Source organism: Mus caroli, chromosome 9 (assembly GCF_900094665.2).
Source record: "Mus caroli chromosome 9, CAROLI_EIJ_v1.1, whole genome shotgun sequence".
Taxonomy (NCBI): Eukaryota; Metazoa; Chordata; class Mammalia; order Rodentia; family Muridae; genus Mus; species Mus caroli.
Genome location: NC_034578.1, coordinates 115,322,081 through 115,335,391, shown reverse-complemented (window position 1 = coordinate 115,335,391; position 13,311 = coordinate 115,322,081). Strand labels below are relative to the sequence as shown.

Sequence of the window (13,311 nt, the reverse complement as noted above, 5' to 3'; positions counted from 1 at the left end):
TAAATGACAGCAGAGAAGATGGGAAAGCAACTGCACATATCACATTTAAACACAGCGAATTCCATAAGAATAATCAGGACATGGAGGGGATCTTCAATTATCCAAAATCACATAAATACTGATTGCCTAACTCACCCCTGTTTTTAGGTCTACTGAGAACCAATTTGGAACATACACCATTTTAAATCTTTTCTTAATTTCATCTTCAAAGTCCACTTTGCCCAAATCTTCCACTTTGCACGCCTGCATAAGAAAGCACAATGGTCAGGATGAAGTAAGGAACCAACTGGCTGAAACTTCATTCTTCCAAATTTCACATTTGCTTAAATAACTCTAAAATATACTTCACAAATATCATAGCCAACTTCTTTTATTCTAAGGCTTTTACATAACTACGTGCTAGCAAACTATTAGATTAGTGAGTGGAGGGATGGTTCAGTGGTTAAGAGCACTTGCTGCTTCTGCAGAGGAAATGGGTTCAGCTGCAGTGGCCACCAGCCTCATAACCATCCCCTTACTCCAGGGTCAGGAATCTGGTGCCCTCTTCTTATCTCCCTGGCCCCAGGCACAGGCATGATGCACAGACATATGTGCAGGCAAATGCTCATACACATAAAGGAAAAAACCCTTCATCTTTTTAAAACTGAAAACAATCTTTTCTAGGGGATGTGGCTGTAATTTAATTTTTCTAATACTAAGTTCCCAGCACTCAGCTAGAAACACCATCAAGTAAATTTCAAAACAAAAGGGAGGAAAGTAACCAAGAACATGTTAGAAGGGCTCGCTTATGGAGCGTTAAGTTTCTTTCGGACAACAGCTGGTTCAGGGACTAACCGAGCGCTTTCCTCTCCTGACCACCTTAATACTTCTATGGCTGGAGGGATGGCTCAGTGGCTAAGAACACTTATTCTTGCAGAAGACCCAAGTTTAATTCCCAGCACAATACTATATGGTGGCTCAGAACTATATAATTTCAGTTCCAGGAAATCTAATTACCTCTTCTGACCTATGTAGGTACCAGGCACACACATGCATGAAGGCAAAACAGGCATACATACACAATTTAAACAATCTTAAAAAAAAAAAAAAAAAGACTTCTGAACACCTCTCATTCTAAAAATTTAGTGCTTCCCCAAAACCTTAAACATCTTAAGCATCTTTGGTGCTAGGGTAGTTTCCAGTTATAGCTCTTTAGTGCTCAACACCAACACAGTTTCTCCTGTGTGCTCAGTTCAACACTAGCATGGCTTTTAGTACCCCAGTAATCTCCTCACAGGTAAACATGACCTCTCCCGCATCCTATAGCTCCATAATGTCCCAGGAAAGCATACACCACTGTAACATACCCAAACCACAAGAGACGCCCATTTCCCAAAGCCTATGACATTTACTGCACCGCACACATATTCCTTGGTCCTAGCTGGCACCCCCAGACCATTCTCCCCTAACTCTCTGGAAACCCAAGCCCTGCTCCATTCAAATGCAGTCACAGATGGCATGTTGCCCCTCAGATCTCCATCGTATCTGTCACCATAAAATCACTGTCTCCAGCCACAACTGGACCATTACTGCTACCTAGAAGTGTGCACGCATGTGAATACGTAAGCAAGCCTAGACAGAATCTCCCTTTTTTTCCTCCTCCCAGAGGGGTTGGGGGGAAAGGTGCCCTCTGGTTATGTTCGGGTCTTCCCTGGGAGACTTACATACTGACAGTCTCCACTCCAATGGATTCCTCTTAGGACTAGTCAAACAGTTTCAAATTCTTCCACCCTAAACACACCTGAGCACGCGTGCACGCACACACATACACACACACACACACACACAGCCCACAGAGTAAAACCAGCCTCTGCTTGGATCTTGCTCCTAACCCTTTCCCAACTACCCCTCTCTACCCAACTCCTGTAATCCAGTGACTTCAAGACAGTTTCTTTCTTCATTGCCGTTAACACTGAACCCACTGGCTCCTGCTTGCAGGGCTCGTGCCAGAGTCCACTCTCATGGCTCTCATTAACTCAGCTCCTTCTGGAAACCCTCACTTGTCCTTGAGCTGTCACTGGCTTCTGGTTTTCTTACCCATCTTTATCACTCACACACTGGTGGCCTCCTCCTAAAATCCTCGACAAGAACGATGGCTCAGTTTACCCTCTTCTTAGTCCTGTTTCTTGGAAATCCTGACAATCCTCATGACATCATCTGTAATGCCCATGCTGAGAGCTGTTGTGTGTTTATAGCCTGCACAGGAGTCCACCTACCAAGATAAACTCACATGCACCATTTTCCTGATAGCTGGGCTGTTGTCCTCTGCCTCTATCACTTCAGCCCGCAACAGAAGCGCAGGACTCATCCTCACGCCTTTGTCCTTCACAGTCCCCGTTGTCTTTCTTTTGTCTCCCACCCATCTCCCTGTAGCGGATTCCTATATGCTGAGCCCTGGGTTGCATGGTTCTGAAATATGCCCTTGACATCACCAGGGAATGGGTTCCCCTCATTTCTGGGTTGAGGCCACAGGTTCTGGTAAGTCTAGCAGGTCATGTGGCTACAGACTAGAACACAGTTCTGCCCTCTCCTTCATGTCCCCAAACTTCCTTGACTTCTTCTTTACCCTGTTAGGCTGATTACACCAGATCATGTGATCTCATATCCAGACATGGGAAGCTGTTGTTTGTAGAGATGACAACCATGACACACATACCCTGGAGCCTCACCAAATAGAACTCTATCCCATTCAGACAGCAGGGTTCTACTGAGTGCAGCTAACAGAGCAAGACCAGGGAACAGGACCACAGGCAGCACCAGGCTGCTAGTTTAACTGAGACACAGTGTGGCAAGACTCTTGGGTACTTTGGAGACACTCAGTGATGGGGAGGGGAGGGCAGTCTGGGAAGAGTCAAGCAGTTTTGCTGATAAATGATTAGGGCTTTTCTGGATCCTCCCAGTTACTATGGGACCCTTTTGTAAGAGAAAGGACAGGACAGAATGGCTCTCCTTACACTCAGTGAATGATCCAGCCTAAATGCCCATAGCACAATGATGAGAACCTTCCAAAATAAAGCAGTGTTCGATATGATTTGTAATACAGTGGCCAGGGAAATGGTTTACATGCTTAAAAAGGTTAGCTACTACCATACATACCATCCTATATCCAAAACTATCCACCTCCAAATAAAGTATTACTGTAAATAAATATTATCCTGTACAGAGGAGGAAAACGAAGGGAAACAGAGGACGCAACAACTGCACGCACGGCACTCACCTTCAGCACGTCCCAGTACGCCACATTGTTATTCGTATCTTTGGTTAATATGTGTCGCTTGTCATTTAGGATGTGGCACTGAATGATACTAGCGCCCCCTAAAGGAGGAAAAAAACAACTGGCAAAAGACAAAAAGACTAGTACTCACTGTCACCTCTGAGGTGAGCAACTCCGGAGCTGGTTCTCCCCTTCTCTGTTTACATGGGTTTTGGGGAGAGGAGCAGAGCTCTGAGGACTGAGCATCAAGTGCTGAGCCAGCCTGCCAGCCTGGCCTCTACTCCAGCCTCGTCTCACCTTCCCTTCCTCTGCACCTCCTCAACTGTGTCTTATCGCGGAGGTGGCTAAGAGCTCCAGATGAATATGTCAGGCAGGATTCTAGTCAAAGTACAAACATTAAACGCAACTCCACCCCCTTTTTAAAGCTGACATCTGGCTTGTGCCCAAAGACAAGATTAAAGATATTTTACCCTGGCTAGCGTGTTGTAGGGTAGAATATGAACAAGAGACTAGTGTCACAATACACATTTATAAAGGCAGCTCTTTTGTATACCGAATGCAAAAGGTGTCCTGTCCTGTTTGCAGCAAACAGAGCTGAAGACAGTGCATCAGACACAAGACGGATACACAGAGCACCAAGGTTCTCACTCACACATAAAGCACCCCTCAGGTCTGGGAGAATGGACCTCATCGGTATACATCATGTACTGAAGCACCCCATGCAAGCCCTCATCTGTACCACCAATAGCCGTTAATTAAAAAAAAAAAAAATCAATCAAAAACTCATTTCTTGGGGGCTGGAGAGATGGCTCAGTGGATAAGAGCACCCGACTGCTCTTCCAAAGGTCCGAAGTTCAAATCCCAGCAACCACATGGTGGCTCACAACCACCTGTAATGAGATCTGATGCCCTCTTCTGGTGCGTCTAAAGACAGCTACAGTGTATTACATGTAATAAATAAATAAATAAATAAATAAATAAATAAATAAATAAATAAACAAAACTTATTTCTTGTGGCTGCTGGTAGGTGGCCTGTGGGCCCCACACTCCTGTGCATATGGGTAGCACTGATGGGACCCAGTCGGTTATTTAAAAATCACTCATGAAGGTAGGAGGGGTCATGCTGAGGAGGTGTGAAGGGACCAGAAGAGATGACCTGGGAATGGGTATGATGATGACGACGCGTGATACACATAGCAGAAGCAGTCAAAGAATACATCAAACACGTTCTTAAAAACCCTTCTCATCTCTTGTGCTAAAAGCAAGCACGCGTTACTGGGTTTTGTCTATAGCAGCACTGCATTTAAAGAAAGGCTGCCACTTTGACTGTCATCATGCTTAATAACTGTAACCTCATTAAAGTCTGCTTGCCTGGGGCCTTCTTACCTTTAATAACTTGGTCGGGCTGTGTACAGAGGGGCGTTATGGGGTTTGTACAATCGTTGTCATAATCACCAGAGGCTCGAAAATTATGAATTCCCTTCAGTGTCTAAAGGAACAAAATTAATAATTTCAGCATTTTATGTTCTCCAGGCTTGTCAAGTGTTGAGAATGTTATAGCTGTAGAACTAGTAAATGTTGAGTTATCACAGGTACACGAGACACACCCAGTCATAGCAGGAAGGCACTGAGTCAACCAGCAAGAAATCCCCAACAAATATTAAGGAGAGGATGCTGAGCTTTCTTAAAAAGAAAAACTTAAAACAAAACCCAGTACCCCCAAAACAAACAAACAAAGAGCAAACCCACAAGGCTCTGTGGTACTCTGAATGAGAATGGCTCTCACAGGCTCATATATTTGAATTCTTGAAGGATTGAGAGGTGTCATTTTGTAGGAACAAAAGTGTCACTGAGGGGCACCTTGTGGCTTTAAAAGCTTATGCCAGGCCCACACTCTGCCCGCCTGTAACTTCTGGACCAGCTGTGAGCTCTGAGCTACTGCTCCAGCGCCATACCTGTCTGGCACTACATTCCCCACCATGATGGTCATGGACTAATGTCCTGATTAGTCCCCAAGTCAACGCTTTCTGTTGTAAAGTGCCTTCCTGTTTCATCACAGCAACAGAACAGTAACTGAGACAGCCCCAAAGCAAGGCACTATTCCAGTTATGATTGTAACTAACAGACACAAGGGCACTCACAGAAGTTGTGAAGCTGACCTGCACACAAACGCTCCCTCCCCCTAGCTCCCAGAGTCAGCTACATTAAGAAAGCTGAGCTCCTTAAGTAAGGAGCTGGTGCTATGAGGACCTAACTGCCCAATCTACATCTACTGACCCTGCTTTCCACACCTTGGAGAAAGGCAGGAAGTCAGAAGCCAGCCTCCTGTTCTATTACCTTCAGAAAAATGGGTATGTGGACTGTCTGCTTCATTCTTCTTGTGTGTTTAACAGAAACAGTGTCTTGCTATGTAGCTCAGGCTGACCTTGAACATGCAGCACTCCCATCTGTCAGTCTCCCAGGCAGGAGTCCAGCTGTGCACCACACACATGGCTGGACTGCCTATTCTCAGGTGCAGTATTTTAAGGTCAGAAGCTGTCTGACACTGACTGGTTTAGTCAGGCAGCACTGTTCTAAGTACATCAAGCACATATCCTAGCTGGTAACAAAGAAAAAGCAGCTTCATTTTGCCCACCAATGTCAGGGTTACTCCCACTCTTGGGATCACACCTGCATTCCCATGGGAATGTGGATGGGGCCACAATGAACCTCTGCTGCTGGTACCTGGCATGTCTGAGATAGCAAGCCAACCACGTCTACAGACTTGTCACAAGCACGGTCATGCACTTACCCACTTATTTACTGTGGACTTTGTTGTTGCAACCCAGATTGCAGGAGGGGGATCTGCTGATCTGTCAAGTTCCATCTAAAAACCAAACACAAAAGTCTTCTTTGTCAAGGGCTGCTAACTTTGAGCTGTTGGCCCAGAGATGAACTATTAGCACGGGGAACATCAAGGTGCGTCACTCCTTTGTCAACACCTGTACACCACCTGCACCAGGCTTGCAGCAGTAAGCTGTAGACGCACAGGGAAAGCAGTCACCAAAGGAGTCGAGGCTTGAAGAACTGGAGAGGCTGCATAGCAGGTGAGCACCGTCCCACCAGAAAGCTACTTGCAGCTGCTCCTGTGTATGTGCACGTGTGCATCAGGCTCACAGTTTTAAATGAGGTTAACTGTTGAGACCCAAGCAGGCACAGCCAAAAGGACAAGGACTTTTTTTTTTTTTTTTTTTTTTTTTTTATTTTTTTTTTTTTTTTTTAAGATTTATTTATTATATGTAAGTACGGTATAGCTATCTTCAGATACACCAGAAGAGGGCATCAGTTCTTGTTACAGATGGTTGTGAGCCACCATGTGGTTGCTGGGATTTGAACTCAGGACCTTCAGAAGAGCAGTTAGTTCTCTTAACCGCTGAGCCATCTCTCCAGCCCCGACAAGGACTTTCTGAAACAAAAGCAGCATTCTGCCTCTGCTATTCTAGTTTTTATTCTTCTGTGTGTCTGTGCACTTTTCTGAGATAGGTTCTTGCTGTGCCTTTGAAGTTAGCCTTTGGTGACCACCATGCTTAGCTTACATTCTTCCTTAATGAGGAAATAAATTTCTTCCTTTTTTTTAAGAATGTTTATAGAAAAAAAAAAACCCTAATACAGTGAATATGAAGTTAGCCCACCCCTGGGGGATAGGCTCCAAGGATCACATCACCACATGCCCTCTGGTTCTTTCAGAATGCTGTACATTGAATGTAAGACATATATTTATGCTCGAATGGAACCACTCTTCTTCTAACATCAGGAGACTGCAGCTAGAGTGGCAGGAGGCATTTGTTGACTCTTGGCTACCAGGAATTCTCAGTGATTGTCTTCAACATATAGGTACCTGGAGCTGCCTGCTTTATATTGCCATCCACAGCCAAGAGCTGCCAGCACCTGCAGTGCTCGCACGACCAAGTCTCTTCCATGGTTGCTTCCTCTGCATCCCTCTCAGATGCTTTGCATCTGTCCTGACTCCCCCAGGGCTGCTGGGAGGCAGTGTGTTTGCACTCTGATGCAACTGGCTCTCCTCCTTCAGGAGCCCTCCCCTTCCTCAGTGCTGTGGCAGAGGCCTTAATACTGACACCCTTTTTTTTTTTTTTTTGGTTTTTTTCAAGACAAGGTTTCTCTGTATAGCCCTGTCTGTCCTGGAACTCACTCTAGACCAGGCTGGCCTCGAACTCAGAAACCCGCCTGCCTCTGCCTCCCAAGTGCTGGGATTAAAGGCGTGTGCCTGTCTGTTCACAGACACCTTAACTGCTCGTGTTCTTCCCTGAGCAGGGCAGAAGAGCCAGGCAAACTCTGCAGCATGCCTGACAGCATCACTAGGATTTCTCAGTAGGAAGTCATCCATGCCGCAGAGATGTACTTCAGATATCACAACGTGTCTACACCAAGACTCTCGCTACCGTGTTGAGGACAGAGGGTCCTCTTGACCCCATATCTGGTCCATATTTCGCGCAGACTCTGCTGTACATACCCAAAGCTCACAACCTCAGCTGGGAAACTCAAAGCTCAACACACCTTGAGAACTGGTGCTTTTTCTTCACAAATCAGTACCCGAATGTCAGGGTTCCTTAGGTCTGTGCAGTAGATCTTCCTGTCTCGTCCTCCAGAATATACATGTGTAAAGGCATCGTTGACCTGTAGGGCCCAAACACCTTCATCATGGACTCGGTATGTTGCTATACATCTCTGCTGGCCAAGGGACCACAGGCGAATGGTCCCGTCAGAACTCCCAGAGAGGCACTGCGAACAAAGGAAATAAGGTGAGGGTGCTTCTGGGAGCAAGCCAGTCTGAGATGAGCAAACCCAACAGGCGTGCTCCAGCAGGGGGCACCAGAACCACCCTGCCCTTGTCCTCTCTATCCAGCTGCCTGCTGGTTCTGTAAACACTAATGATGAGCTATGTATGGAAGATCGATCACTGAGGTAGGCAGAGTCTGAAGATCAGGTGGCTGTGATCTCAGAACTAGCATCTCCCCTAAGAACTTAGTAAAACGATAAACTCTTGGGCCCCATCCAGACCTAAGCAGGCAAAAATATAGCAGGGTTAGCCAACAGGCCCAGCAGGCTCCTGGGCAACTCCCATGGTCTCGGTCTGATGGCACTGCTCTGGGCCAGTGAGCCTGTCAAACTGTAGAGAGGTTTAATGAAATGAGCAGACTAGAAAGCTTCCTCACAGACTGTTAGGAGCACTGGGAATTTAATCCCCTCTTTTAACTAGCTCACAAGGGAAGAACTGACCAAACCTGGGTGTGGGAGGGCCGGGACATGGGACAGGCCCAAGGAGGGACTCTCTATGTAGAAGATACTCCTCTGAGGTGGCAATACTCTTAGGAAAGCTCCAATCCTTCATCTTAGAACATATGACTACAGAGAGCAAGGTCTTGCCAAGATAGTGTTATGAAAGTCCACATAGCTTAGTACTGTGCAACAGTTAAGGCCCAGATGCAGCCTGCACAGCCACAAGCGGGGAGAAAGCACAGACGCAGACCAGGTTACTACTGGGGAAGTTGCCTGATGCTGGGATCTCAGACCCCTAAGATAGGTTTGGGATTTGAATGAATAGAAAAACCCTGTGGGTGGCAGATAACTGCATCTTAAGATCCAACAGGTAGCTTTTAGAACCGAGCCCTGTTGCCAACAAGGCTTAGAGCAAATGCAGTTGATTTTGAGGGCTCTGCATCTGATAGTTAAATTACCTCACACAGACGCACATTACAACTCAAAGAAATGACGCAGATTGCAGTGGACAGGAAGAGCATTAGGCTTCTGAGACCACTGCTAGAGACTTAAACCTCATATAACATAGCGACAGACAACAAAACTGCCTGTGGAATTTGAGTAGGAGTGCCCCCATAGACTCCTGTATTTGAATGGATGGCTCACAAGGAGTGGCACTATTAGGAGGAAGTGTGCCACTTGTGGGGGCGGGCTTTGGGGTCTTCTATGCAGTGGAACACAGTCTCTTACTGCTGCCTGCAGATTAAGATGTAGAACTCTCAGTTCCTTCTCCAGCACCAGGTCTGCCTGTACAGAGGCCAAGAGAGCGCCGGATGCTCCTAGAGTTGGAGTTACACAAGGTTATGAACTGCAGACCCATGTGTGGGGAACAGAATTCCAGTGCTCTGCAAGAGCAACAGTGCTCTTACCTGAGCCACAATCTAGTATACTAAACACTGAAAATTAGGATGTAAACCACACATGTATCTTATGGTTCAAATCATTGTCCCCAGCCATGCCTAGAGGGCAGAAGCTGAGTCTGCACACAGCCCTTACCTGTGTGCCATCCCTGTGCAGCAGCAGGGCCTTCACATTGTCCGTATGTCCTTTCAGCTTCATGAGTTTCGCGCAGGTTCTTGGATCCCACACTCTCAGAACCTGCCAGTTTTTACAGAGTATTAGATAAGCCAGATTGGACACACCCAGCTTTTGAAAGCACCCAACTTTCATATCAAATGCCAACTATTACATTCTGGAGAGGAAACGCTGCTGTAGCCAGTGTATATTGTCCATGGCTGCTAATGTTTGGAGAATACTTTTCTAATGCCAAAATTACACAGCCTTCATCACTATATGCACATGCAATTAATATTTCTTTTATCACTCACTAGACAAAATGACTGGTGTTTTATTATTTTTATTTTTTGGTTTGTTTTGAGACAAGATTTTGGTTGTGTTGCTCAGGCTGGTCTTGAACTCTTAGATTCAAGCAATCATCCTGCCTCAGCCTCCTGAGTGCTGAGACTATGTATGCTACCTCACTAAGCTCTGTGTATGTGTTTAAGAACTGAACAGATGCAATGATTCCATTTCTTGGTTCAGATATACTGGCCAGGCCTCTCTTACCTTCTCAGTGGACCCTGATACAATGATTGTTCCCAGTTGGTTCATGGCCAGGCTATAAATGGAGTCTTTGTTCCCACTTAAAGAAGAAGCTATTGAGGATAAAGGGAGTTCAATGTTAATAAAATCAGCAACTTGTCAGCAAAAATCACAAGCTTACACATTTGACTTGAAAAAAATCTTATCTTTACACAAACTTTAAGAAAATGAAATCTACCTATAACAGAGATAATTCCAAATAACAGTATTATCAAAATTAGTGGGTTTTTTTCTGAATTTGAGTATGTGCAAGTGCTTAATATTATATCTGTTAAATTGAATTGTGCTGCCATTTAAAATTGACCCACATAAGCAGTATAGTATATTTCCAAAGATGGGCTTGAACCCATCTTGAACCCACCAAAGTCACTATATTATTCAAAGAAAATGCAAAATGAAAACAACATTTCACATACAAATCAGGTTAAACAAACAACCCAAACTCCAAACAAAAATCCAACGCAAAGCTTTTAGCCAGAAGAATGTCCACGCCCTTTGATTTGGAAGCCAATGTAGAACTCTTTCCTCAGTAACTGATTCACAAAATTACACGAGGTGGGGAGTTAGCACTCTCGAGGGGCTTACAAATGCCTGCTCTATCTATGTATTCAGCGAAGGTTAACTATCACTAGTATGGTGTCTATGCTCATACGCCTTTAAGCAAGTCCACCTGGGGCAGAATCTTTGTCACTAAGCCCACATCTCTGATGCTCCATATTTCAGTGGCTCCATATTTCAGTCTTACTAAGCAAGCAAGGATACAGCAGACTGAGTATACCTGCTTAATCCTTGAAAAACAAAACAAGCAAAACCAACCAAACGAAAAAATCTCCAGGGGAACAAGGGAAAGACTTTTTAGATCTATGCATACTTCTGGCAAAGCAACACTGAAGACGGTTATAAACACCTGCCCTTCCTGGAACAGTCAGTCATTCTAACTCTGTTGCCACGCCATGGCAGCATCTGGAGTCACACACTCAAGTTTCATAGCCACTATGTCTTGGACACCTCCTCTGGCCTAGGCTAGGACAGACTCTGTTCCTATAAGATGTTCTCAGAGCCTCAGCCTGGAGGCTCCCACAGGCTGGCCTAGTGCAGTGTTGAACTTTAAGTCTAGCTGTGTGCATTCCTGACCCAAGTTTATCTAGTAGCCACACTGAGTGTCTCTACACTTCATCTAGAAGCATCCTACCCACCCTGGCTTTTCCAGAATTGCTGGATTCTTCCTCTGAAAGCCCTTCTCAGCTGTTACTGGAAGCATTCTCTCCCTGGGTATGTCTTATTGTGGCCATTAAGTCAAAAGCTTGTCAATTCAGCAAGACTTTGAAGTCAGAAAAGAGCTTGCCTGGCCAGGTATCACCTTCTAAGAGCATCAGTTATGTGTGTCTGGGGCAGGGACATGCCATGTATGCTGTGGGAGACAGAGCGTGATAACACAGACAGACTCTTCTACCTGCAGGGACCCACACGTTAGCCATGCAGCCAACACATACACATGTTCATGGGTTAGACAGGATCCATCTGGAGAAAGTACTAAGTTTATAGCACAGTGAGAGCTAGTTCCCAGTTCAATCGCTCTCAGGGTAGAAGCTATATGCAGAAGAACTCTCAAAACATAAAGCACTGTCTCAACGCAAACATGTCACTGGTGTTATATGAACCAATCTTTAACAACTTAGATAGTTCTCAATGCAAACATATCACTGATGTTATATGAACCAATCTTTAAACTCTCAAAATATAAAGCACTGTCTCAATGCAAACATATCACTGGTGTTATATGAACCAATCTTTAAACTCTCAAAATATAAAGCACTGTCTCAATGCAAACATATCACTGGTGTTATATGAACCAATCTTTAACAACTTAGATAGGTCTCAATGCAAACATATCACTGGTGTTATATGAACCAATCTTTAACAACTTAGATAGTTCTCAATGCAAACATATCACTGGTGTTATATGAACCAATCTTTAACAACTTAGATAGGTCTCAGAGCTGGTGCAAATGCCTTACTTGTGACGGTGTTGTTTGAGGCAGTCAGTGCCGTCAGAGTGTTCACATCCCAAAGGAATATCTGTCTGTCCAGCCCAGCTGATGCTACCAGCTCTTTATCCTTGGCATACGCTAAGGCCTTTACATAGTCCTGTAACAGAACAGACACACTATGATCTATGTTGGAAGAACTGAGCTCCAACATGACAGGAAGACTAAAGTGTGGACATTACCTTATGCGTCCTGAGTGTGGACATGCAGAATCCTTTATGTGCATTCCAGACTTTGACTGTTGTGTCTGAAGAAGCAGATATTACTAGAAGAGACAAAGAGAATGTCTTGTAACTTGAAGGTTATCTCCAGCGAACGGATGCAACTTCTAACAACTGTTTACACATGATGCTCAAACGCTCTTTCCAGCAATGCCTTAAGGAGGTATGTGAGTGTACATACAGTGTCGGCTTTAACTAGTCAGGAGATATGGGAGTGTACATACAGTGTCGGCTTTAACTAGTCAGGAGGAACTATCCTAATCTCCAGGTGAAAAGTCCTTAATTTACCTGAGAATAATTACTCAGACTGCAGAACCAAGCAATGAAGCTTACCAAGACAAGAAAAAGGTCATGCTAAGGACGCACGCACGCATGCACGCACGCACACTCGAGCAGGCACAGCACGGGGGTCTATTTATCTAAGTTAGAATTTGTGTAACACTAACTGTAGTGATCACGTAGAATGACTAAGAGGAAGGCACCTGTCATATTATCTAAAACTAGCACTCTGTCATACTGCACTGTAGTGTCAGCAAGTGTGCATTTTCCTGCCTTTATGCTGGCTTTAATAAAGTCTTACAGGCATGGCCCACTGAGTGCCTCCTGTCTCAGCATTAGGGATCTCTAGCACCCACATAAAAAGCTGGGCTGTGAAGCACACCTGTACTCCAATGCAGCAGACCTGGGAGCTCAGGAGCTGGCCAATCTAGCAAATAAGTGGATTCTACATCAGTGAGAGCCTTTGTCTCAAACACTACGGTGTAGCATGATAGAAGACACCAGATTTCAACCTCTGGCTTCCAAACGCATCCAAACACATCCAAATGTGCACACACAAAAGACTTACATAAAAAAATGAAAAATATATCAA

The 13,311-nt window shown here is 44.9% G+C and overlaps 1 protein-coding gene across 2 annotated transcripts in view; it reads right to left on the bottom strand.

The window, feature by feature from the left end:
* Wdr48 (WD repeat domain 48) overlaps positions 1-13,311 on the bottom strand; it is a 34,288-nt gene that overhangs the window by 9,654 nt on the left and 11,323 nt on the right. For both annotated transcript variants that reach the window (XM_021171866.2, XM_021171865.2), the window contains exons 4-12: positions 12,402-12,484; positions 12,190-12,319; positions 10,136-10,224; positions 9,566-9,667; positions 7,808-8,032; positions 6,045-6,119; positions 4,640-4,742; positions 3,257-3,354; positions 136-243 (exon numbers count right to left, since the gene is read on the bottom strand). In XM_021171866.2, the coding sequence (XP_021027525.1) occupies positions 136-243; positions 3,257-3,354; positions 4,640-4,742; positions 6,045-6,119; positions 7,808-8,032; positions 9,566-9,667; positions 10,136-10,224; positions 12,190-12,319; positions 12,402-12,484 (1,013 nt within the window). The remainder of the gene's footprint in view (positions 1-135; positions 244-3,256; positions 3,355-4,639; positions 4,743-6,044; positions 6,120-7,807; positions 8,033-9,565; positions 9,668-10,135; positions 10,225-12,189; positions 12,320-12,401; positions 12,485-13,311) is intronic.